The sequence below is a fragment of the Castor canadensis genome, chromosome 4 (genome assembly GCF_047511655.1).
Source record: "Castor canadensis chromosome 4, mCasCan1.hap1v2, whole genome shotgun sequence".
Classification (NCBI taxonomy): Eukaryota; Metazoa; Chordata; class Mammalia; order Rodentia; family Castoridae; genus Castor; species Castor canadensis.
Window position 1 is genome coordinate 116,577,003 of NC_133389.1, and position 26,823 is coordinate 116,603,825.

At 34.4% G+C, this 26,823-nt stretch overlaps 1 protein-coding gene across 7 annotated transcripts in view; it reads right to left on the bottom strand.

Moving 5' to 3' along the window:
* Positions 1-26,823, bottom strand: part of Kcnh7 (potassium voltage-gated channel subfamily H member 7) — a 484,116-nt gene that overhangs the window by 11,845 nt on the left and 445,448 nt on the right. For 5 of the 7 annotated variants that reach the window (XM_074070967.1, XM_074070965.1, XM_074070966.1 and 2 more), the window contains 4 exons: positions 25,734-25,833; positions 17,285-17,548; positions 10,357-10,525; positions 3,568-3,766 (listed from right to left, as the gene is read on the bottom strand). In XM_074070967.1, coding sequence (XP_073927068.1) covers positions 3,568-3,766; positions 10,357-10,525; positions 17,285-17,548; positions 25,734-25,833 — 732 coding nt within the window. The remainder of the gene's footprint in view (positions 1-3,567; positions 3,767-10,356; positions 10,526-17,284; positions 17,549-25,733; positions 25,834-26,823) is intronic. The other 2 variants (XM_074070968.1, XM_074070963.1) reach the window with 1 other exon arrangement.

A 26,823-nucleotide genomic window follows, 5' to 3' on the forward strand; every position in this document is an offset into this window, starting at 1 on the left:
TCACCATTTCTGTCAGATACTATTGTCTAAATCCACTGAATGCTAAGAACAAATTACATGGTTTTGCATGTTTTTTTCATCCATTAAAAACCAGTTAAAATTAAATGAACTTACATTGTCATGTTTTAGAAAGTTGTGATTATTTCACTCCTGGCATATTACTATTTATTATTCATGTAGTTTCATTTCCTAGAATGTTTAATACTAAATTCCTAAACATGTAAAAGAAAAAAAAAACTCTTATAAGATTGTTCTACAAATCCTTATCTTATTGAAATCATCTTTCTTAGGTTCAATTGGCCATGATGTAACTAAAATGAACTCCCAAGATAGAAATTCAAGGAAGTTAGACATCTCATATTAACATAACTCAAAGGGGACTTCTTGAAGGGATCCACAGGAAAGATAAAGGAATCTTCACATTCCTCATCTTGTCATGTTCATCATTCAGGTGAAAAAAGAAAGAGATATCTGGTGAGTGGGGCAAAGAGGAGTTTACCAGTGTGATTGTATTTGAACCTCGAGCCTAATCCTGTCAACTTCAACTTCTCTTCTATCATTCTGAGAACCTTTCCTGCCTCTTAATTTTCTCCACTGTATTTTTGTTTTGTATCTGGAGCTATCCCTTAGTTTTCAAATATGCATGTAAATTTATATTGGTTGATTGTTACAAAAAAGCCTTTTGTTTTAAAAAATGCTAGTGTTTGACTGCCTAACTCATTCTATGAAGCTAGTATTGCATTCGTCCCCAAACCAGACAAAGACACATCCAAAAAGGAGAAGTACAGGCTAATCTTCTTAATGGACATTGATGCAAAAATCCTAAATAAAATAATGGCAAACCAAATTCAACAACTTATCAGAATGATCATTCATCATGACCAAGTCAACTTCATCCCAGGGATGAAGGGTTGGTTCAACATATGCAAATCATTAAATGTAATACAGCACATAATAGAAGGAAAGAAAAAAACCACTTGATCATCTCAATACATAAAGAAAAAGCCTTTGATAATATTCAACACAATTTCATATAAAAGTTCTATGGTCACTAGTAATAAAAGTAATGTACCTCAACATTATAAAGACTATATATGACAAACCTATAGCCAACATCATATTTAATGGGGAAAAACTGAAACCATTTCCCTGAAAGTCAGGAATAAGACAAGGTTGCCCACTCTCCCCACTCCTATTCAACATAGTCTTAGAATTCCTAGCCAGACCAATAAAACAACAAGAAGAAACAAAAGGAATACACATAGGTAAAGAAGTAGTCATACTATCCCTATTTGCAGATGACATGATCTTATTTCTTAAAGACCCAAAAAACTCTATCCAAAAACTACAGGTACCATAAACAGCTTCAGCAAAGTAGCAAAATAAAAATCAACTTACAAAGATCAGTAGCCTTCCTGTACACCAACAATGAACAGATTGAGAAAGAATATAGGAAAATAATTCCATTTACAATAGTCTACAATAGACTACAAAAGGTGGAAAGATATTCTATGCTCATGGATTGGCAGAATCAACATAGAAAAAAATGGCTATCCCAAAAGCAATCTACATGTTCAATTCAATTCCCATCAAAATCTCAATGACAGTCATCACAGAGATTGAAAATCTTCTCTAAACTTTATTTGGAAACACAAAAGACAGAGAATAGCCAAGGCAATACTGAGCTAAAAAGCAATGCTGGAGGTAACACAATACCCCACTTCAAACAATAGTACAGAGCCACATTAATAAAAATAGCATGGTACTGGCATAAATACAGATATGAAGACCAGTGGAACAGAATAGAGGACCCAGATATGAATCCACACAGCTATGCCCACCTTATTTTTGACAAAGGTGACAAAAACATATGATGGAGAAAAAACAGCCTCTTCAACAAATGTTGCTGGGAAAAGTGGTTTTCAGAAAACTGAAACTAGATCCACGAGTATCATCCTGTGCTAGCATCAACTCAAAATGGATTAAGACCTTAATATCAGACCCAAAAACTTGAATTTAGTACAAGAAAGAGCAGGGAATACACTGTAAGGAATAGAAGATATAGGCAAGGGCTTCCTCAGTAGAACTCAAGCAGCTCAGCAACTAAGAGAAAGGATGGATAAATGGGACTACATGAAATTTTAAAGCTTCTACACAAAAGAAATGGTTTCTAAATTGAAGAGACTACCCACAGAATGGGAGAAAAGCTTTGCTAGCTATACATCAGGAAGGGACTGATAACCAGAATATACAGGTAGCTCAAAAAACTAAACTCAAAAATTAATGAACCAATAAAGAAGTGTGCAGCTGAGTTAAACAGAACTTTTTCAAAGGAAGAAGCCCGAATGGGCAAGAAACACATGAAAAAATGCTCATCATCCCTGGCCATAAAGGAAATGCAAATCAAAACTACACTAAGATTCCACCTCACTCCTGTAGAACTGCTACCATTAAGAACACCAACAACAACAAATGTTGGCAAGGATGTGGGGGAAAAGGCACCCTCACACACTGCCAGTGGGAATGTAAGCTAGTACAACCACTGTGGAAAATAATATGGAGGCTTCTTAAAAAACTAAACATAGATCTGCCATATAATCCAGCAATTTCACTCTTAGGGATATACCTGAAAGAGTATGACTCAGATTACTATAAAGGCACTTGCACATGTGTTTGTTGTAGCATTATTCACAATAGCCAAGCTATGGAAACAGCCAAGATGCCCATTACTAACAAAGGGATTAAGAAAATGTGGTATTTATGCACAATGGAATTTTATTCAACCACAAAGAAGAATGAAATTTTGTCATTCGCAGGAAAATGAATGGAACTGGGGAACATCATCTTAATGAAGTCAGGCAGACTCAGAAGGCCAAAAATCACATTCTTCCTCATATGCGGATTATAGATCTAAAACAAGTGCAATAATATTATTGGACACAGGTCACACACTAAAGCACGGAAGGGAGAGGGAAAGAGAAGGAAACCAAGAACTTGAATGTGGTTGATATGCTTACTATATAGGAGCGAACATAGTAATCTTTATCTGGCAGAGGCCATTATGGGAAGGGGACCAGGAAGTAGCGAATAGGTCTGGCAGCAATGAGCCAATTTGGGTTGTAATACACATATGCCTGGAAACAATACAAGGAATCTCCCTGTACAGCTATCTTCATCTCAAACTAGTAAAGACTCTATGTTTTTCTTTTTTATCTTACATGTTTTTTCTTCAACAAAATTGGAGAACAAGAGGGGGGGACAGGTTCTGCCTGGAGGTAGGGATGGGGGGAATTGGCCCCAATAATGTAAACACATGTAAGTGAATGTAAAAATGATAAAATAAAATTTAAAAAATGCTAGTGTTTGAAATTATTTTTTCAGGTCTATTTCTTTCAAACTTTAAAGGAAAATAATGCAATTACATAATTGCAATTATATTTCTAGATATTATAATTGAGTGGAAACTGTATGGAAATCTGTGTTTTCCATAGTATCCCTTGGAGATTCTTGTACTGGTGGTCCCTGGAAACATACTTTGAGAGACACTCTTGGTTGTATAGTACCTACACTCACTTGTGAGGAGGGGCTGAAGCTTCTGTCAGTCTTAATGGATGCTATGGGATGACTGGTTCTCATCAGATGGAGGATGGGTCTCTGGTACTCTGCTCCTGCAGTTACCATACTGTAGGCTGGAGGGACCACAGTAGTTTGTTTCTGCAGCAGCTGTAAGATGGTCTGAATATCTGTCGTCATTTGGGATTCAAGTCTGCAGGACAGACAGAAAATGGAAAGACAGTCCTAAAATTATAAGAGCATCTGAGAAAATGTCAGTATTACCAACAAACAGAATTACAGCTCTGCTTTAAACAAGAAGGACAGGAGAGGGAGCACAGAGATTCTTTCCTGGCCGATACTCACTTTCTCTGCCTCACTAATGATTCTGATAAAGAACATTGCCTTCTTGTATAAATAATTAACAGAAAATCAGGTGAATGGAATAGTCTACATTTTTTGTAACCCAATTTAATGATTTCAAACCATAAAACACATTTAGAATCTATTTTAAACCAGTAGTTGTCTTTGATTTTTGATTAGATTGTTATTCAATTTTTTGTTACTCTTTAAAAGAGATATTGATAACACATTTCATTTATATTTACAGTGGGTCAGAAAAATTTCTAATGTGATTCAAATTTATATTACCATTATTTTACCTTGCCTCTCTTCTATACATAGCAATTGTTGTATAGCATTCACTGTATTGCTTCTTTAATGTTAAATGCTGTGAATGCTGTTAAATGTTGAATTACTTTCTTGGCTGCTATTCAGACCTTTGATATTTTAGAAGCAGATCAAATTTAAAAGCTCACTGGCTTGTATGACCCATTTGGCTTATAAAATATCAGTATAAACCATTGTTTTCTCCAAGGCTTACAACTACCCAACTGGCTTGTTAATTTCATTCTCATTTTATATTAAAATTCAAGAGAAAATGGCAAAATATAATTGGTCTGATTCTCATCCACTGCAGGTGTTAACATCATTAAAGATGGAATTTTGTGGGCATAAGACCAGAATATTTGGACCATATGCTTATTTAGAAAATTCTTCTAGCTCTTCACTTCTTTGGTTGACTACTTGGCCTCTGAATGGAAAAATGCAAAGAAAGGTAAATCTTAAAGTTAGCATTCCCAATTAAATATAAAATTTATTTGGGGAATTTAAAATGGGGTGAACTTGGCCTTTGATTTGAAAGAAAACAAACACCTAGAGAACAGCAAAGCTCATTCTTTTTACCTTTTAATATCAACACTCCAAATATTCCTTCTAAAAATCACAATAACTTTCTTACAAATTTTCTATAGTTGGTAAATCTAGCCAGATAGCTTAATGTCTTCTACACCAATAACTATAAATTATACTAGATTACATCTGATTATTTGTGAGGCATCTTCACAACTGTCAAAACCACACACTGAAAAGTAAAAAACCATGTCATCAACTAGTTTAATTATCTACTTGTTATCTGAAGTCTAATCTAATTTTTATGGCACCAACTAAACCAAGAAGACCTATTATTTTATTGATATGAATCAAGTTTTCTTTTCTTCAAGGTCCAGCTCAAATTTTATCTGCACCAAAATTTTTTCTCTTACTTAAGTCATCCAGAATCACTTTCTTTTCAGAGACAGAGAAAAGGGGATCTCTTCACAGCCCCCAAGGAAATATATACATTCAAACTTCAGCAGAAGTATTTCTGTACAAATTTATTCCATAACAGTAGCATGTTATGAAAAGTCATTTAATGAGTGACTTCTGTGATGTTCATTACCATTACTACCAAGATAGATCATTGAATATATAAGGATTTAGCAGTGGGTATTGAAATAAAAATTTTATTGACAAGTTGGATTCAAAACCCAATAAAAATTTAAAAATTATGATGTTAGGAGTACTATAAAATCTTTGTTAAGCAGCAACAGTCTCTGAGAAGTAAGATTTCTATCGTGAATTCTATTTCAATAATGTCTATGAAAGAAAAATCTATCAGAAGTTAAGGCTGCCGCATCGACTGGTTCAGTAATCACAGCCTGCTGTCATGAATGTGACTCAAGCATGTGAGATCATGTACAGGCAAAATGGCTGCCTCATTGTGAGGCTAGATTTAGGTGAGAGCATAGACCACTACTATCAACATGACTTAGTTCCTTACTTCAGGAAGTTTCTACAAATCAGTTTATTGGAGATAGTTATCTCCTTAGCTGAAGAACTTTCAATTAGACAAATTATTTAACAAGATTTGTTTCAAAATTTTCACCTTACTGTGCCCACTGATCCTGAAGTATAATATCATGAACTATACCCAATACTAATTGGCTCTGCTTATAGTTCAGACATCAAGTGTCCCCCCCAAAAAGCACACGTGTTGAAGGCTTAATTCCCAGCTCGTGGACCCAACCATTGAAAAGTGATTGCATCATGAAGGGTCTGACCTATTCAATGGATCAATCTACTTAAGGATTCATAATTTGATGGCATCATAGGGAAGTGATGAAAACTTTTGGAGGTGAGGACATGTTGGAGGATGTAGATCACCAGGGGCATGACCTTGGAGGCCCCTCCTTATCATGCTCCCTGCTTGCTGGCTGCCTTGCGAGGAGCAGGTCTGATCCACCATGCTGTTCTGTAATGATGTTCTGCCTCATCCCAGACCCAGAAACAATGGAGCCAACCAACCATAAACTGTAACCTCTGATACCATGGGCCAAAATTAATCTTCTTGTTTCCCAAATATTTGACACAGCAATGTAAAACTAACACAGCTTCCTACCTTGAAAGGCCCAGACTTCAAAGTCCTATAAATATCAGCTTTTACTGCCTCTTCTTAGAGTCAGTCCATTTGATAGTCTCCCTTCCTGCATTGTTTTTAATACTTAGTTTTGTTTTATTAACTGGTTGATATGTTCAGTGGTCCAAGAGAGGAGCTTCATTAAGAAGTATCTTTACTATGAATAGGGTTGTTTTTCATGTTTTATGACTAGGACCTAGCAACTTAACTAGAATGGATTCTTCTACAGAGACTAATCTACTTTACTAAGGAAGAATGACAGAATTAAACAAAAATCCAGTGATGTCTTGGTTTTAAAAAACAGAAATGGCCCAGTTTGGATTTTTTTCTGCCAACATAACTATAAAGTTGTGTAAAATAAATATTTTCATTCACTCATTCAAAGACTCTCTACGTACCAGTCATGGTGTTAGGCTGGAAGGTGAGGGGAAAGCATGATGATAAATCTGATCTTTTGTGCTGACAAGAGCTGACCACTTGGAAAGGAAAATGAAGGCTAAGCATAAATAACCACAAGGCTAGGTGAAACAAGTGTTCAGTGTCATACTAGAGGCATACAGACACATCACTTTGGGTGTTTAGTAACAGGAGTCATTACTAATAGTTTTCACTGGTCCTCCTTACTCAAAGTGTGCTTCTTGGACCAACAGCATTGGGCCTCCTTGGGAACTTGTTAACATGTGGACACTCTGCCAACTCCAGACCTACTGACTTAGAATCTGCATTTTAGCAAGATCCCCAGGTGATCTGAGTGTACATTAAGTTTTGAGAAGCACTGCTGTTTGATCCACTGTTAATAATTTCCCTAACTATGCATATCTTTAGGTATAATATGTAAATGTATAAGAATATTTCTTATGTAAACCTTTAACCCTAAAGATAGCTTAATTGGCCATTAAGGCAGAAAAAAAGGCAGTAGCAAGGACCATTCAAGAGATACTATTTATATTTGTTTTGATTGCATTGTGGACTTAATATGTGTATTTGCATTAGACAATGGCACAGAAACGCATAGATCTGTATTTGGACAAATACCAAGCAGGATAGACTCAAATCTAGAAAACGTCCCAGGATTATCAAGACAGAGTCTGAGTTATGCTGCCCTCTTCAAACTTTTTTTTTTAGTATACTTTTGTCTTATAGAGCAAAATGGATGAGAAAAGAAGGTGTTTGAAATGACAATGCAATAAAAATGAACTGTGAAGTAGAATAAGCTGATTTAGGTAATTATTTGTGACAATATCAGGGAAATTAGGAATAAGTAGTAAAAGGAGGTAAATGTGATAATTGTGGTAACACATAGTGATGTGGTGAACATCTCAAAAGAGATCTAATTGCACTTTTGCTGTGGAAAAATGTCATATAATAAAAATATACTTATATAATAAAATAATAATTTTTATTACAGCAACAGGTGGTTGAAAACCAAATAGGTCCTAGATATAGACATCCTTAAAAGTTCATGCTTTCAGCTCTGGAACATATTGAAAACAAATGTTTTTAATAGTCTTTGAGTTATCCCAGCTGAAATGATGGGGAACCATAAAAGGGCAACAAGAAGACACTGACATCTCAATTTTAGTCCTGAAGAATGGTCCAAATCCAGAAATATTTGTAAAGTAAAAGAATATACTCAAACAACTGTGAAGTTCATTGTTGGTCAAATGTTAGCTAGCTGCCAGTACTTCTTGCATTTTGTATAGCATGACAGTCTTTGTACAGTCCCCTTCTCTATGTGTGGGTTCCACATATGTAGGTTCAATCAACTGCAGGTGGAAAATATTTGAAAAATAACTGCATCTATACTGGACATGTAGACACTTTTGTTATTATTCAGTCTGACAAGTACATACCCAGCACTTACGCTGTATGAGGCATAAGTAATCTAGAGATTATTTAAAATATGTGGGAGGAGATGTATAAGTTATATGCAAAAACGATGTCATTTTATTTAGCATACAGAGATGTGGGTATCTGAGGGAGGTGCTGGAGTCAATACCCTTTGAATAACAAGAGATGATTGTGTATTATTTCTGTCCTTATAGAAGCATTGTAGGTAGGTATGAGTTGAAGCAAAAACTGAGGCTAGGAAAGTTTAAATGACTTGACCCAGTCATCTGGTAAGTAGCTGAGTAGGCTGGTTAAGACTTTTTACCTAGACTAAATAAAGACAGTGTTAATGCTGTTCTAAAGAGATCACTGTTGTCCTTGTCATTTGACCATTTACTTATTCTCTTTCCAAATAACAACAACCATAGCCACAAAACCATAGTCTATGCAGTACAGACAAAGCTTTTAGATATGGAAAGTGTAGATGATCAAATAAGTAGCTTGTTAGACATGACTAGAATTCACGAGATACATTAAATAAGACACAAGCACATGCAACTAACCAGAAAGCCACGCCAAAGATAGAATGAAAATGTGATATAATAAACAAAAGTGACATTCATATGTGGAAAAGAATGGAAAACACAAAGTATTCTCATGTCATATCTGGGAAGACAACTGTCACCTCCAAATTTGGTTACCCATTGGGGACCCAGTATAGTCTCATTCTGGCTTTCTATGTGCTCTGTCTACAAAAGGCCAATAAAACACATAGTTAACTGGAGAAGCACAGACGTGGCCAGGTATACCAGCCCTTGCATCTCTGTTATAGAGCCAGTTGGAGCCCTTGGCACGATATTCTGATTTTGGTCTGTGGATTCATTTAGGAAAACTTCAGCTCTGGTCCTCAAGACCACATTACAGGTAGAAAAGTCTGATGGGGAGGATATGAAAATAGTATGATTCAGGATTCAGGTAGTGTGGTCCTTTCACTAGGCTTGGTGCTTACTTGAAATGTTATTTCTGGGGTGATATGTGGCTCTCCTTATCTCACTGGGTGTTTTATATGGATTTAATAACTCCTGTGATGTAAGCATTTTTAGTCCATACAATTTTCTGCCTGTGACCACTGGGATGTCTTGCCTGGTGGTTACTTGAAGGCCATCATAAATTAAAGCGATTCCCCAAAATCAAAACCAAAGCAGCTATATTATGCTAATTTTTTCCTGAATATTGTTGATCAATTTAACTTTTAATGAACCCACATAGGTTTGAGTGAAGGGGTTACCTCCTCTCTCAAACTAAAATTTATTCCTTGTATTTTATGATCTAAATCAAAGGTGAAGGGAAGATGGAGAGGCTCTGGTATTTAGCTTGTGGAAGTTTTAATTTATTCACATTTTTGACAAGTTGACTGAATAACTAAATGTTCAAAAGATTTCTTTGGTATATTTAAAATGCAATAACACATGACTAAATTATCAGCAACAGCTAAATAACATAAAAGGAGGATGAAAAAAAAAGGGAGGGATAGGGAAAGGGAAGAAAACCAAAAACTTGAATGGGGTTGATGTGCTCACTGTAGAAGAGCAAATGTAATAATCTTAAACTGGCAGAGGCCACTACAGGAAGGGGACTAGGAAATAGGAAAGAGTTCTGGTAGAGATGCAACGTGGGTTGTAACATACATATGCATGGAAACAACACAAGGAATCTCTCTGTAGATCTATCCTTATCTCAAACTAGAAAAAACACCATGTTTTTTATTATCTTTGATATTTTTTCTTCAACAAAATTGGAGAACAAGAGGGCAGAACAGGTTCTGCCTGGAGGTGTGGGGAGGCAGGAGGTGGCCCAAATAATGTCTACACATGTAAGTAAATGCAAAAATGATAAAATAAAATTTAAAAAAAGAAGACAAATATCAATCAAGTTAAATATAAATTATTTTGAGGGAAAAAGGAATTTTCTAATGTAGTCAGTGCTGATTATTAATTATGAGATAAAGACAGAAGTATGAAGTGTTCTAAATAAATGTTCCTTGCAACACAAATTGATAATTCTGTAAACATTTAGACTTATTTTTAAATAAATGTGTATGGAAAATTGGGGATGATAGCAGCAGGAATTTGCACAAAACTTGGATTATATTCTCCCTTTGCCCTGACTGCTGATACCTGTTAAGTTGTTCCTGAAGCAAATCCAGTCTTTGCTCTACCTCCCCATAGGTGAGGTCACTTTCAGTTTCTGAGATCCCCCAAGCAGCTCGCTGAAGTACCGAGGGACTACACTCTTCGGGCTGAGCTCTGTCATGTTCTCTATCCCAGCTCGTCGTATCAGTGATATCTGTGGGAAAGAGAAAATAGATGTCAGTTTCCTTGTGTGCTCTTTTGCCTCAATAACACATAGATGCCACAAGACAAGTTGGAAAGATCTTTGGTTGTAACTCAGGAGATAGAACCAAGCACATGTACAGGAACAAGACCGGAGGCCACCACCAATGAATGGTAGAGTCCCACTGTGGAATGTGACTTACCTTCCACACCCATTTTCATAGGATGCAAAATGTTATAGTAGGTCATGAGTTTTGATTATGATTTTTTTTTCTTTCTGTTTGTGCTAAGAGGAGGTGAACCCAAACTGATAAGATAACAATGATTTTGTGCTTTTGAATTTGGGAAGAAACAGCATATTTTGTCTGTACTGCTTCAGCTAGAATTTGAGATTTTTAGGGCTCTTTCTTATACTATAATTTGCATGCTTTATGACTCAGAGTGAACCCAAGGAGGAAACAGGTTTTCTGAAGTGCCAGTCTTCATAGGGATTCCCTTAGGCCAGCACAACTCAAATTATAGTGTCAAAGAGCCATAACACATTGAAGGTGGAAAAAATCTTAAAAGACCATTGATGAAAGGCTACTGTTCCATGTCTTTACACTTCTTGTAGCCCTTTCTGTACTGTCTTTTATTATAACCACATTTTTAATATCTGTATTTTCTTGTGTTCTTTTATTATGGTTATTTTTAGGGTACTATTCTTGAAAACAAACTTCTTACCTGGTCAAGCCTATTTTTTCTTTTTTTTTTTATTACAGAAACCATTAATTCTATTCATCCCTTTATTCTTATTGCTACAGTTGCCATGCATTTATGTCTACTTTTGAAAAACCAAGTCATCATTGTTATTATTATTAATATTATTATTATTATTGGTAGGTTTTTGTTGGGTTTTTAGACAGGATCTTGCTATGTAGCCCACACTGATAACCTGTAACTCTTATCCTGCTGCCTTAGCTTTCTTAGTGCTGGGATTATAGGCATATACTACCATGCCTGACTCTATTATTGCTTTAAATATAAAATTTACTTATATTTTGACAGTTTTTATGTTCTTATTTCTTTTGTAAAACCCTATGCTTTCTGTTTTCTTCTTGTAAGGTACACCTTTTGTTTTATATATTGGTGTAGGCTTGCTGACAACAAATTCTCTTGGCTTTTGTTTCTGTGGAAGTGTATCATATTTTATCTTCACTTTTGAAGAATACTTTTGATGAATGTTGAATTCTACATTGGCAGTTATTTTCTCTCAGCAACGTGGAGATCACTCCATTGCTTTCTGGATAATGGCTGAATAGTCATAATGCATTCAAGATGCAAGGTAGGGTATCCAGAATAGGAGCATAGGGCACAGAAGTCAAGGGAGAAAGTCTTCGAATTAAAACATAATTGTGGGCCTAATCAATTACAGCCGTGCACTCCATAACAACATACACAGCATAGACTACATACACAGCAATGGCCCCATAAAACTGTATTGCCTAGCGGCATTGTAGCCAACTTGGCTTGCATTAAGCATACTATGAGGTCTGTACTGTGATGCCTAATGACAGTTCTCAAGATGTAGCATGTTATTAAGTGACACATGACTGTATTTTAATTCTCTCTCTCTCAACCCCCATCTATCCATGTTGAATGGTAATGGTGGTTGGGGGAAGGCTATTATTAATCAAGAGAGGCCAGAGTTTGGGACTGAAAGAAGAGAACACCTTGGGTCTCAGCTCCTACAGTGCTTCTACTCCCTATTGGGTCTGAGCCTAACAGATCAGGGCATGAAGACATGAATAGATGGATGTCTCTGAACCAACTTCATGCAGAAATGGTGTTTTAATGGAAGTGTTCCTAATGTACCTACTCCAGAGAGAGGGAGATGATCTCCTCCCCTTTCTAGAGGAGTCCCTTCTATACTATTGGTGTCATGGTGTATGGGGACTTTGGAATGATGAAAGCTTGGGTGTGGGATTGTTTAAGAGGCAGAGTAGGGAAGAGCAACCCTCCCTTGATGTAAGCCAAGCTCCTGAAGAGACAGATTTCATTCTGTCTTTGCACCTGCAGCTCTAAATCCTTGGGGAGGGCTAGAACCTTAGGTGTCTGCTCCTCTAGTCCAGCTTCCTACTTCCACCTCCCTTTCATCATGCCCCAACACACATATTACATCTGGGTGTCATGATGTGCTATTCTGCAAGCCTATTTTTTCAATGCTCTGAGTGTCTGCTGTAAACTTGAAGAATTCAGGTCAGCAAGGTTGTGATAATTATTGATACAAATCCATTTTCTCAACTTCTTTTAATTTACTGTTTTTCCTAAAACCTGTACTTTCAAGATACATTCTCCATCATTTTTGTCACATACCTCTGATACTTTTGCTATGCTTTCTTAACCTCTACAAAATGACTAAAGGATTGGAAAATAAGACCCATAAAAATATGACTGGAGTTGGAGAAACTTTTTTTCTTCAGGGGAGGGCTGTAGAAGGAAGGATTACTTCCAGCTGGTCTTTACTTTCAGATGGAATTAGATTTGAATTACAGAAAATGACTTTGGTTTGATAGAAAGATTTAAAAAAATCTTGACAAGTAGCTATGATTAAACCTTGAGAAAAGTTATTACATAAAGTTATGGAATTTACAGCCTCAACTATTTAAAAAAGTGGATAGAAAGCAACTGAAATGGGCAAGATTAGCAGTGATTCTAGAAATAGGGAACTGAACTCTAAGACTTCCTACAGTTTCTCTAAAAGTACAGCCAGGGAGTTCAAATGCTCCCCCTTTCTCTAAGTAGAAGTCGAAAAATTCTTTATTATTTCTTCATTTTTTTCTTTTATCATTGAATACATAGAAATTTCTCTAATGAAGTGCATATAATTTCTGCCTCAGTAGTAGAGGCTATGATGAAGAAATTAACAAATTCAAAGATAGTATGAGAAATTTATGAGGTCAGGGTTCCTTGTTCTTCAGAAATGCTAATAAGCCTCAAAGATCTTACTGTGAAGTCCAGAAAGACTCCTGATTATAGCTTCCTTACCCTACAAGATCCTGTTGTTTAGTTTTGTTTTCTAAAGTGACAGCTAATCATTTCATTTGATGTTTTATCAACCATGACAAAATGTAAATGAAAAATACAAGTGGAGAAATGATACTGCCAGAGTTTTAAATAAATTAGCAACAGATTTTCACTAAGAAGTATGATTTGTTGTTCATAGATGTTTGAATCAATTTAAAATGCAAAACAATAATGTAGTATCTTAGTAAACTAGGTTTTCAGCTTTGGACTAGCAATGCCAAATAAGCCTTTAGAACATGTACAAGTGGTTTGGTGATGCCAATTTTGTCCATAACTTGTCTCCTGATAGCCAGCTCATGTATGAACATTTGTTTAGAGAGCACAAGAACTGATAGGATTAACATTACATATTGTCCTCATGGGTTTTGTGCCAAGAAGGCTTACATTCTTTCTGCATATGCTTAATAGTGGTCTTGTTTTCAAATTATATATAATACATTGATTTTAAGTGAAAATGGTGAATTATATGAAATAAATTATGGAGAACAGTGTTATTTCTTCAGTGTTCAAGAAAAAAATGATTATCTTAACAGAAATTAATGAAACATATTCTGCACAACAGAGGCTTCCTTGATTATAATTTACTTTTGCTAAAATACAGAAATATGTGATTAACTTGTGTTAACAGCATTATAAAGAAATGAAGGGTTCAAAGGGGAAATCCTAGTTAGTGGTCTTAATCAAAGGAGCATCCTCATCAACACTTTCTAAATATAGCCGAAGGAATCTGCACTTGGTTGCCTTGGAAAATGTTGCTATAGTTGCAAGACATTTCTGCAAATAGATGAACAGAAAGTAAACTTGCACTTTTCTCTGGGTACACAATTTTCCTAGTGTCAACTTTTGACCTCACTGTTGGTAGGATTACAGTCCATTAAAAATTTTTTTTTTAGTTTTGCTTAAGCATGCTACTCTTTTAAATTCAGTATTATAAATGCCAGAAATATGAGGGAGTAAATATTCCTCTTGATAGTGAAGCTTTGTGTGGATTTAGTAGTTCAAACTACAGCAGTTATAACTACACTTTATATAGTATTAAACGTTCTTGACCATTTCATCTTAATAATAATTAAGGAATGAAATTTTCAATCAATATAAGTTTGTAAATTTTCTGTTGGTTAGTCATGTTAATTAATCATGATAAATGTGTGTCAATCTGATAGAAGCTATAAAAAATAAATGTTTATCAGTTGACATGTATATTTAGTTACACAAGATAATCATTCATTATCTTATGAGGATTACATCTTAAACTTGTGAAAATTAGAAATTTGGAGGTATTAAAATAATTTAAAAATACTATTTTGGAGGACATGTGGAATAGCTAATTAAAGGCTGGAATAACTAGCAAAGAAATACGAAAGATGAAGGGAATTTGAATTCACTGTCAGGGAAAATCATTATGAAGTCCGACAAATTCCCCATAATATATATTTAATGACTTGAAATGCTGAAATTCATGAAGAAAACATTTTTTTACAACCCGCCCCCTTTTGGCAGGTGCATATTATGCTGAATTTTGGGTATAGTAGAGATTGTTCAGCAAGCTCTATAGAGTTTTTGACTTCCATGCTACAACCTGATTCTATTATTAGCACTTCCCAGAATCCATTTTCATAAATAACTAAAATGGGACATCTGATAATCACATCTAATATTCCATTCTTCCACTTTGATAAATGAGGTACTATTTTCATGCACTTCATCAAGATTTTAGATTGTCCAGAGGACATTTGCATATATTCTTAGCTTATTTCCATGTGAGGTCATGGCAAATGCTGACTTGACATGACAGGGAAAGTAACTCTGGAAAACTATGAAGCCTAAGCATACTAGACTCAATAAAATCTTGTTATCAGATACGATATTTTGGAATAATGGTGGTGATAATAGGTAATATTTACTTACTATGTACCATAAGTTTGCTATCCTACCAACCTAAAACATCTTATAGTTCTTTTATTTTTGGGGACTTTTCTTTATGGTTTCCTAGATCTTTTTTAATCCTTACATTTTTATATATGCAAGGACATATTAAATAACTAATGATTGGAAAATATAACCTATGAGGAAATACTAAATAGAGGTGGGATTTCATTTCAGAGAAAATAACTTATACATTATCTTATTAATAATCACAACCAACTAGTTGTTTGTATAATATTATTCTGATTTAAAAACGCACAAACTGGCAGACTTCCTCAGAGCACCACCTGCTGCCCTCTCTAGAGCAGGAAATGGAATGGAGTTGTAGAGCCTGTAACTAAACCTTGGGTTGTGGTTCAAGAACAGAACTTCTGGTCCTCAGCTTCTCCAGCTATAAAACAAGGAGTTTTTGAATAGTTACCATTTAAGGCTGTTGTTTGAATATTTTTGCTCATCTTCCGCTAAAATAGTCTTGAGAAACCATAAAACTGCTTCCATATTTAAGAGCTGATATCTAAAATTTTCTATCAGACACTTGGTTTTTAAAGTATATATACAATATATATATAAGTATATGTATATTTTGTTAAATTATATATATGTGTATTTGTTAATTGTGCATTGACAAAGCTGAGGAGGGGAAGAGAAAAAAACTTGTCAGATGGAGGAACAATATTATAGGATTATATTCTTAAATAAACTCTCTTAGCAATCAGACAAAAATTAGGAGAGTAGCTCATGTTCCTTCCATGTGTACACAAAAGGGGTCTCCAGCTGTTTCTGTCACATAGAAAATGCACATAGTAAATGTCACATAGTAAATGTTCATTTTATGAATGAATGAATAACTGTGTGTTCCAGTTCAATCATAAGTAGAATAGTTGATTGCCTACTGAAACGTCTATATACATTCTTAGAAACAGTTTTAAAGGATGTAATTTCTATTGTATCATAAATAAATATGGATATTTTAATATAAAAAAATGCACAAAGTGAGTCTTAGTGGGTTTTACTAAATCACTTATCCAAAGTCATAAAGGGGGCAAGTGACAGAGCTGGTCTTGGAACACAATTAGTCTGATCCACAGCTGTTACGGGGAGCACTTAATGTCTAGATTGAGCTAGATATGCTGATCTAGATTCTGTTATGCTAAATTAATTGCTGTTCCATGTAATCATTTCAAATTTTCCTTAGTTTACCATCTGTTGCTGTAGAATCTGCATATATTAATCAAGCTTATCTCTTATCTCTTGTGTATTTTCAACAATATAGCCTATATATTTAGGTATTCTTTTTAGTGGCTATCTTAAACAAGAGTCATCAAGAGTACACTTTCAGAATATTTCTTCTCTCTTTTTTGTAATTACAGTAAAATAGAATTCTTTTGGGCATATATTTTAGCGTGATTGCACTGAGCTATTGGGTTGGAATAGGTTTAGAAGCTACATATAAAGAATCAGGTGGTTAGCTCTCTTAGAATAGCCATTGATCCTTTCCTTCCATGGGCTTAAATTGCTTCAATAGGTTTTGCCACACTTCTACCGGGTGTTAAATTGTTTGGTTAGCCACAAAAATCTCTCATGTTGACATTGTTTGAGAATAATTACCACTTATTCCAGAATTATGCAAACACTTTGTAGATGGTCTAAATTCTGAGCATTATGCAAACATTTCATGAATTGAAAAGGAGTTCATAACGTGTTGATGCAGCTCTTATTTGTGAAAATTTGTCATTTTATGTGCAGCAATGAGAAAACCTGATTCATTTTTCTCCATTACCTTTGCAAGAGTGACTTTTTTTATCTGTGTGAATTCTTCCTGAGGTGGATACTGCTTCTTCAAAATGGAGCCCAGTTGCTTTCCCTATTCTTGGAGTAGAATCTACTATTCCTGAGAAGAGTGGTTTTTGTTCATCGTCAATGGAGGAGATGAAAGATGAGGATCTGCTTTTTTTCTCTTCAAAGTGTTTCTTGGAACTCTGATAACGTCTTATGGTATCCACAGAGTCGTCAGGATCATTCGCACTATTTTCTTTGTCAAAATCTGTCAATGAAATGTTATTTTATAGCAGATAATCAATATGAAATGCATATTATATACTATCTAGCTATACACATAAACTATCTTTTCCTAATTACAAATGTAGTTGCTTGAATATTTTCTTTTTCTAAATCAAGGTTATCAGATATCATAATGAAATAAATGATTGATTTGAAAATTAAGAGGAAAATTATAATAATAAAGTTTATGTCTCAGAAAAAACTCAAGGTTAACTTATAAATTTACTTATACATGCTTTAGTCTTAGAGTTTGTCTATTCTACTGTGTCTTTAAGGAAGTGAAAATGACAAGGGAAGATATGTTCCATTTCTAAAATATCACCACTATGTAACTTGTTTGTTTTTAACTTCCACACCTATTATGAATGACAGTCCTTCACACATTGCAATGGTTAAAATTGGAATCCTCTTTATAGTAGAAACATGTAGGCTGAATTTCAACTTTAGTTCAATGGATGGGATAGCCTTGACATTCCAGACAGTTTGTCTGGGTAGCATATTGCAAAGACTGTAAAGCTTAAATACAGTAATTGAGGTAGGTTTTTACTTAATTACATTAAAGCCACTGGTACATATTGGCTTTTTCATACTGAAATGTCAGATAATTTTAGCCCTGAAGGTTGTATTAGAACTTATTTCAACAGGGAAAAATCTCAGAACTTGTTTCTATTAGTGTCCTGTAGAGACAGTATAATTCTCCATCTGGTTCCTGCTAATAACTAACCCACAAAACTCCAAGAGGTATATCATTTTCTAGAGAAGTTGTAATGGCAGTGTACCCATCTTCTTTATGCCTGGGTGTGCTTACTTTGTTATTTATAGAAGGCCAAATGAACTGATTTAAGGCCACTCCAGAGAAACTTCCAACTGTTGCTTAAAATTCCCATATGGCACTGAAGTTGAACAAAGATTTTTTTCCTTTTTTTAAAAAAAAATTATAATTTAAAATATAAGAATCTAGCGAGTAGCCTAAGGTAAAAATGGACAGAGTTTAAAAATAAGCTTCATCTGCAATTGCTATTAAAGAGTTTATGTTCTGTTGATTAAAGTGAAATCTAGCAAATGCAGATTGCTTAATTTATCTTCTCGAAGATTTTACACCTGCTCAGTGACTTCATTATTACTTAGAAGACCACAGACCCTTCCAGTCTCAAGCATTACAACCATTATTGGTCACTTAGTGTGACATATATGTCCCCAAACAATAGCTAAACTAATTAGTTGTCAATATTCATATCAGCTATTCTTCCCTGGAATCATTGACATAGACCTCTTTAAACTACTAAACCTCATTCTTATCAGTCTCTTCCTTTCTTTTTCTCTTTAATTTGTCTCCTCCTCCAAAGTCCTCTGAAAATCTAACCAACATTCTCTACTTTTTAAACACATTATTTCATTACTCAAAAAGTCAGTTACCAATTTTATGTTAGTGTGAAAAAAAGCAAGTTTCATTTTTCTAAATTACCCTCATATTGGTTAGTGACTGGCATTGGTTTGCTGCTCCTAAGTAAAGACTTTTTGTACATCAGTGGGATTTGACTCAGCTCAGGCTTTTTATCTTCCTGCAAAAGCTTTTCTTTTTTTTGCTTTAGCGGAGTCTTTCCTAGCAGAATTAGGTATAAACTAACCACTAATTAATGTGCCTCTAATCTAAGTATGGATAACACTAACATGTATGATTGTATTGAATACACATCACAAATTAATAAACCATTTGTCTGTTTGTCTGCTGAGGCCATGGGATTTCTCTGTATAATTTTAAGTACTTACACAAGGTAGAATGTTCTGTCCTGTTTATTACACCATCCCCAGTCTTAATTTCCTAACTTATGGTGTGATTTTCAATGCTTAAGAATGAGAATCTTGAATCTATTATGGTTAGATTGAATTATAGCTTGCAGATTTCAACTCATGACAAGTATTCACAGAATGTTGTGGGTATAGAATTATTAAAATTTAGTTCTGTAGTAAAATAAAGCAAATTACTTTACATACATAGGACCTAATCCTTTAGCAAAAATTCTAGGCAAAAGTAAGATCATGAAAGAAGAAAATGTTCGATATCCTTGAATTTGTCGAAGGACAAAAATCCCACATTTATTTCTGTGTTCCACTAAGCTATCACCAGGCCATATGAACAGTTGGTTTAATGTAGCCCAATGAAACTTTTCTCTATTCCATACTAGGTAAATTAAAGCTTCATTTTCTGTCAAAAAAATGAAAGTTGAAATGACAATCTATTTGTGGATTGAAAATGGAAACTGCTTAAGCTTAGTGTAGATGTTGGCAGATGTAATACACAAAATTGGGCAGCTGAAGTGCATTATAATTAGCCTTGAGGTACTTCCAGAATTTGATGGACTGTTCCAATTCTGCCTTTTTCTACTTAAACTGAATTATTTGGTAGACATCAGAGAGTATTAGGTACTATTTTCTCTCAGTGCTCTTCATATTCTATACAATAGTAGTATTGTGAGGACAGAGTTGTAAGGGAGTTTAACATTTTTTCTTTTTCTTACAAGTGAGATTGCATAATCGTTCTTGTTACCATTTTACAAAGACTAATTTTTACCTGTTTAGTTAAGCTTTAAATTTATGTTCTGATTCAGATGACTAAAGACCTAGCTATTCTTCAATTTCTATAGGCTGATAATTCATCTCCCTGTTTTTTACAGGATATAATTGTAAAACAATTGTGATTTGTTTTGTGGGTGTCTCTCTAGCTTCAGAATGAATTTAGGATCATAGAATAAAAGTATCCTGATGGAATGACTGACCCACATGCTTTAGAGAGGATAATATAAAATCATTCCATTTCAAAAAATTTAAGAATAAACAATTGTACTCACTCAATCTTTTATGGCATCTTTCTCTCAGATTTCCATTTTTATTTGTCAGACCCAACAGGGAGACATAACTTTTGGCCAAAGAGAAGCATGTTCTTGGCATTTGTGTTTTATATCTCCCACTGGTGACAATTTTGAAATAAGCTGAGTAGTTTTCACTCAGATACCTTATGAAAACATTTCATTGCAGAGTTGGAGGCTGAAATAAATTTCTTCACATGTGATCAAGTGTGTTAGATCCTTTATAGTTTCATATGATGCTATGAAAGGGGACTAAGCAATCATTTTACTGTATAGATACAAGATTAAAAAGTCTCAAATACTAAAGAAATGATGCATTTGGGGAGATGCCTGTCAAAGGGTACAAAGTTTCACTTAGGACAAATAAGTTCTAGAGAGGTATTGTATAACATGATGACTTTAGTTGATGTGTGGCATTAAATGTATAGTTAACGTATGGCTTGAAAATTTCTGAGAGAAGATTTTAAATGTCCTCTCTACACAGAAAAAATAACTATGTTAGATGATATGGTAGTAGACCTGATTGTGCTAATTGTTTCAAAATGTAATGTATTAGAATATCATATTATGCATTGTAATTGGATAAAATTTTTATTTTTCAATTATACTTCCATAGGTCCTCAGAAAACAGATAAGGGGCATTTAATTATTGCTAACATGGGTAATAAAAAGCTAGATAATTATTAGTTATTGACAAAGATAATGCAAAGCGACATAAAACTAATGTAAAGGATTAACAATAAAAATTTAGAACCAGTCCTCCCTTAATCCATAATAATATATTTATTAAGGCATATATTTACCCCTTTAATTACTTTCATAGAAGTTATTTTATTTTGGACATTTTCAAAATTTACAGGCTTTTGAATGGTAGTGTGAAATCACTAAACATATATTACAAAGTGATGAGGTTTATTTTTTTCAGTCAAAATGCAACATGTATTGAGTTCAAGACATGTTCCATTTTCAGGAACATTGAGATTTTAATAAGAAAATGCCAGTTTCTCTTTTGACTCTGAGGAAATAGATGATAGACAGATAGACAGACAGATAGATAGATAGATAGATAGTATGGAACAACCAAAACCCAGTGGGAATAGGATGGCCAACATTCTTTCACCTTGATTTCCAGCCCATTTGGTCACCACAGTCACATCTTTTAATACTGTTTAAATTTTTCTCTTGTGTTTGTCTATTTTTGTTTCATTTTTCATTTTTTGGAAGTTTCTTTTTTTCTTTAAAAGTGAGTTTTACTTAGATTATTGGCAAGAGAAATAGTCCTTGGAGCTAGGAGAACTGGTTTTTAAGTTTGCAAAACCAAGAGAGTAAAAAATATTTCTAGATTAGGAAGGATGAGGCTGCAGTCTTCCACTTTGCAGGCCAATGCCTATTTTGCTAAGAACACTCATTTTGTTTCTGGCCATATACATTTTTCAGGTGACATTTCATTGAGGTTAATTATTTACTGCTCTACTGAATTTTATGTTTTTGGAAAAGGAAGTGGGAAAAGATATGAAGAAGAAGGAGGAAGAGAGAGTTAGATACTTCTCGAGGTCTGAGAGATAAAAGGAACAAATGAATCAAGGCTAGCCCTGTTCTTTTAGGAGATTTTTTGCACTTTTTGTCCCATTATTCCTCTTTGATAATGCCTCAAGGTGACTTTCATACTTTAGTTAAAAAAGTACCAGGGGATATTTCTCTTGAAACTTGTGACATCAGCAGGTATTGCATGTCACCATGTCTTTTCAGAATGCTAGCAGAGTTTCCAAGCAGTAAAACCAATTAATCCTTTTTCTGCATTCTCTTCTTTCCTGTTCACTACTTGGTATGAAAATGTAAATCTGAATTCTGCAAAATTTTGTGGAAATTATTGTTTTTCCTGTTCAATGATCAAGAAGATGTAATGAAAGTTGGAAAGGGTATGTATGTACATTAGCTATGATTTTGAAGGAATTTCTGTTTCTCTTGTTAACTAATAATTGTCTCTATAAAGTAGAGACAAACTTCAAAAAACTAAAACATAATGGTAAAAAAAACACTAAGAATACTTGGGATGCAGTGGGCGCACAATGGCTATTTAACAAATGAATGGGCAATTGGCTTTGTCCTGTGATATTCCTGATATTCCATCATTGAATTATTCACTGTCAAATGGTCTTTAGCAACCTAATTAGACATGAGTAGTTACTTTCCTACTGTATCCTCTGTTCACAGAGAATTAAACAGAATGTTCCCAATATTTGATCATATAAGCTCTGTCAGTAAAAGTATGTATGTGTGCGGATTCATTAGTGCATAATGCACATTATTTATATCTATATACACACAGAGATCTAAAAACTAATACATCTAAGCCTTAAATATCTATATCTTTTATAATGTATTTTATTATTTTATAATATGCCATTATACACACTATTATACTAATACTTTATCTATATTATACAAAATAAATTCAATATAAAAATTTAACAGAAGTCTCATCCCCATGACCCAATAGGTAATTTTAGCATATTTGGAAATAAGTACAGTTCAACTTTGAAGACCACTTAAATGGTGACCATTTTTTACTGTTTTCTTCATTTACTTAAGTTCTGCTTTGTCAACTTAACAATGCTTAATGGGCACTGAATAGGTCATTGAAGCATCATTTTTATTATTTGCTTTTTAAATTTCTTTCTCTTTTCTCTCTTTTTTTTTTTTTTTTGCAGTTCTGGAGTTTGAATTCACTTGAGCCATACCACCAGCCCTTTTTTGCTTTTACATTATTTTTTTAGATAAAGTCTCATGTTTTTGCCCACAGCAGACATGGACTGCTATCTATCTACCTACAGCCTCTCATGTAGCTGGGGTCACAAGTATCTAACCCCAGATACTTATTATTTATTGAGAGAGTCTTGCTAACATTTTTTTCTCAGACTAGTCTCACACAATAATACTCCAGATCTCTGTTGCCATAGAAGCTGGGATGAGACACCATGTTCAGCCTTGTTATCACTTTCTATAGCAGTGACCTCTTACTTCCATTTCAGGAACTGTACCACCTCTTCTTACAATGACCCTAACCACATAGGAGAGATCTTTGGTGCCTCTGTACCAGAATTTCAAGAAGAAAAGAAAGTACTTGAGGATACCCTAAAAAATGCGAAGTGCCCTCAAATTTGTACTAGAACTGATTACTCTCTCCTATAGGAAAGTGAGTTTATTTCCTGAGAAGAAATGTGAAACTCATGAGGACAAACCACTTTCACCAACAAATTCATTCTGAGTAAGTCACTTTGCCAAAGGTTCTGTATATCTCTTCTTTTCTAAATACCTTCTTGAATATGATGCCACATGGTAGGAATGGTTGGAAAGGGGATGTGGGTGAGGGCTGAAGCCCAGAGAGTCTATTGTCCTGTGAAGTAGGTAGTTACATACCATGCAGGACTCAAACCTCTGTCTGCCTCTACTGCTGACCACATAATCTACCCTCTGGCTACTGATGTTTCTGCTGACTGATTGTACAGTCATCAGAACTTTTGGAATCTTTCCTTTAAAGGTTTGAGTCACATCAGCAGTAAACTAGCACTAAAATAATCAGTGTATCTCATGGGATGCTTTTAATTTACATACCCAGATATAATTTGTCATTAGTCAATCCTTTGAAAAAGTTTTCCCTCCCTCCCTCTTTCCCTCCCTCCCTCCCTCTCTCCCTTCCTTCCTTCCTTCCCTCTCTCCCCCCACATCTTTCCTTTCTTTCTTTGTGTTAGGGACTCAAATTTGGAGCACTGCAAATGCCAGACAAGCACTGTATCACTGAAAAATACCCCTAGTCCAAATTCTCTGTCTTTCCACCTAATTGCATGTGTGTGTGTTTCTCTTAGATGTTGATTCCATATGAAGAACTATAGAATGAGTAGTTCCTTAAAAAGCTTAGATTGGGATGATAGGGACTAAATTGCTTTCAGCAAATTTTGCTCTTTTTGCAGCACCTGGAAATTCTACGAATTTTGGACTAAGCTCCAAAAATCTGGATAACTGGAGTTAATTGTTTTTTCACATTGTCCAACTTATAGTAACTCACTGGCACACCAGGAAACTGGAAAGCTACAGGCAGACAAATCTCTTGCTATCCACACTTTATAAAAAATGGGTCTCATAGACTAAGTCTACGATTAAAGGGAAAATTTTCAAAATCAATAGAAATGTCTGGTTGCATGAACACAGTATGAACTGTGTCATGATTTTAGGGCTTTATCAGAAGATAAAAATTTTAGATTACTTATCTTAAAAATGAGGAAATGGAACAAGATTGAAAAGAGATTTAATAAATCTTAAAGTGTATGGTGGTCATTATTATATCGACCACATTGTCAAGCTGTTCTTCATTTCCAGTAAGATAAAAATAAGAGATTAACTTTAGGATAAGAGCTTTAGATTAACTCTGTGGAAAAACAGCTTGATAGTGGTGATTCTGATTTTAGAAAAAGTCACAAAGAGAATAAAGAAGGTCATTGCAGAAAAAAAAACTATAGCCTATTTATAAATGGCTTATTGTTTTGCAATTGACCAAAGGCTTCAGAAACTAGTGCAACTCAATAAATATTTATAAAACATTCTTTGCTAAGGGAATTTAGAATATGATAGAGAAAAAGGACAAATATACCAATAACCACTGTACAGGGCAGATTTTGAAAATATCACAAGAGGAAAGTGCCGTGGGCATTCGTAAGAGAAAGACCTTATGCATCTAAGAATATCAGGAACAGTACATGCTAAATATTTCTTTGGAGATTGCCTAAGATAAAAGATATATAATTTTAGAGTGAAAAAAGTAGTTTGGTATAATGTATGTGTGTTTGAATATGCATGTGTATATGTGTTTGTGTCTTTGAAAACAGAGAGGTAAATTTAGTTTAGGGAAATATTTAAGCAAAAACACAAAAACAATGTACGTGGAAGAGAGGACACTTTCGTTCGCTTGAAATGAAAAGCAAGTCCTCCTTCCAGATTCCTCTGCTTTGAACTTCGAGGCATCGTTATTCACTATATTAATTGGCCTCCATTTTACATCAGTCTACTTTATTGGTAATGTCTTTGTAAATACTAAATGACTTTGTTGAATGACACAGATAAAAGCTATCAATAAAAAACAGAAACCATGTGACTAGCTATTAAGGAAAAGCAAAGGATTTGCTTGAATGAAATTTAAAGGCCGAATGTGACTTGCTCTTGAAATCAGAATGACAATGAGCATTTAAGGGAGAGAACTAATAACTATATGCTCTAGGTTTAAACTTTGGGAATGGAGTAAATTACCTTTCTCTCCTTCACTTTCAAAGGACAATCTCCTCCTTTGTAGCTTACAGTTGTCTCCTTCAGAATCATTCATGGACTGTGATCGTAGTAAAAGATCAGCCTTTGTTAATGAACATGAAGATAAAATGGATGATTACTCAACTTGAACATAATGTGCTGTCAGTAAACTTTACTATGTCATATTTCTTCAACTGCTTTGAGCCTTAATTACTACATTTCATGCAAATAAATACAATACTTTACTTAATGGATTCTCTAAATTATAAAATATACTGAGTGGATGAGTAGAAGGTAATTTCACCATCTGATTGGAAAATCTTAGCTGTAGAGGTGTTTGCTAGAAATGTTTGGGATAGTGTCAGCGTTTACAGACAAAAGATTTCTTTATAAGGAATGTGTTTTTTGTATTTGGCAAAGTTCAAATAAATAATATTGATAGTGTATAAAACTTTACAGAATATGTATTACTGCAGAGAAAATTGTATAACCAATTACAGTCAGCTATGTTGTTGAAATTACATGGTAATAATCACAGGTTAAATTTCACAATAAGTACACAATTAAATTCAATGAATATTATATTTAGAGCCATTTATTATACTTTTTCCTAGCTCCATCTCTCTCTCTGCTTCATTCTGTATAATATTCTTATAAATAAAAATGGGCACTTCTTATTTATTCAAGTGCTGCCTGAACTTTTATATAAAGGGATTACTTGTGGTAAATACTTGTTTTTCAAGGCAAAACCAGAATGAGGTTGGTGAGATTTGAGTGAGATTGTGATAAGGCATTGACTTAAAACCATTATAAAACATATTCTCATAATAACTTGAACTGTTTGCCACCTAAATTTTTTTTAGCTTTTTTGGTGTTTTGAAAAGAAGCAATTATCCGAACTGGCACCTCAGTACATTGAATGGTGCCTTGGCAATCTTAGAAGTTGGTGTTTTTCCTCAAATCCCTCAGAGTACCTGGGAATGACTATAATTCTAGGGAGAATTAAATCTAAAACCATTTACCTAAATATTGACTTAAGGATATTTTTTCCAGAGAATATAATAGCTAACATAAAAATACACTGGCAAGAATC